Source organism: Fulmarus glacialis, unplaced genomic scaffold (assembly GCF_000690835.1).
Source record: "Fulmarus glacialis isolate BGI_N327 unplaced genomic scaffold, ASM69083v1 scaffold19506, whole genome shotgun sequence".
Lineage (NCBI taxonomy): Eukaryota > Metazoa > Chordata > Aves > Procellariiformes > Procellariidae > Fulmarus > Fulmarus glacialis.
Window position 1 is genome coordinate 4,662 of NW_009220238.1, and position 487 is coordinate 5,148.

The following is a 487-nucleotide window of genomic DNA, read 5'->3' on the forward strand; positions in this document are numbered from 1 at the left end:
CGGGACTCCTTGTACCAGACCACACTGGCACCACTCTGGTTGGCGTCACAGTACAGCTTCAACGCATTGCCCGGGTCCAGCAGGAGATGTTCTTCTTCTGACTCCAGCAGCGGGCTCTCGAACAGCTCTGGAGAGACGCTGAGTGCCTGGCCCTGTGCTCACCCCTCCCCAACAGCAGGACCCTGCCACACATCCACCCTGGTGCGGAGAGCACGCAGTGTAGCACGGCCCAGTGCCCGGCTCTGCTGCCCCAGAGGCAGGCGAGGGCTGGACTCTGCCCTGGGGCGCAAGGACGTGGCTTCCCCAGCAGCGTGTCCCCATCCAAGGCCACACATGCCACCGTCCTTCCATAGGGGCCACTCCCAAACAAGGGCACCAAACCCTACTGGCCACCCGCTGCCGGACTTCCACATGCCCCAAGCACAGCCGGGACCCCCAGCCCTGGCTCACCCCAGTGATGCCCAGGCTGGGCAGTGGTGCCCTGCCT

The 487-nt window shown here is 65.5% G+C and overlaps 1 protein-coding gene across 1 annotated transcript in view; it reads right to left on the bottom strand.

Moving 5' to 3' along the window:
* The window catches only part of LOC104078878 (fibroblast growth factor receptor 4-like), a gene marked incomplete at both ends in the record, with an annotated part of 4,808 nt that extends 4,656 nt beyond the window's left edge, over nt 1-152 (bottom strand). The window contains one exon of the mRNA XM_009580695.1: nt 1-152. This exon is cut by the window's left edge and continues 134 nt beyond it. Within this exon, the coding sequence (XP_009578990.1) occupies nt 1-152 (152 nt within the window).
* Between the last annotated feature and the right edge of the window lie 335 nt (nt 153-487).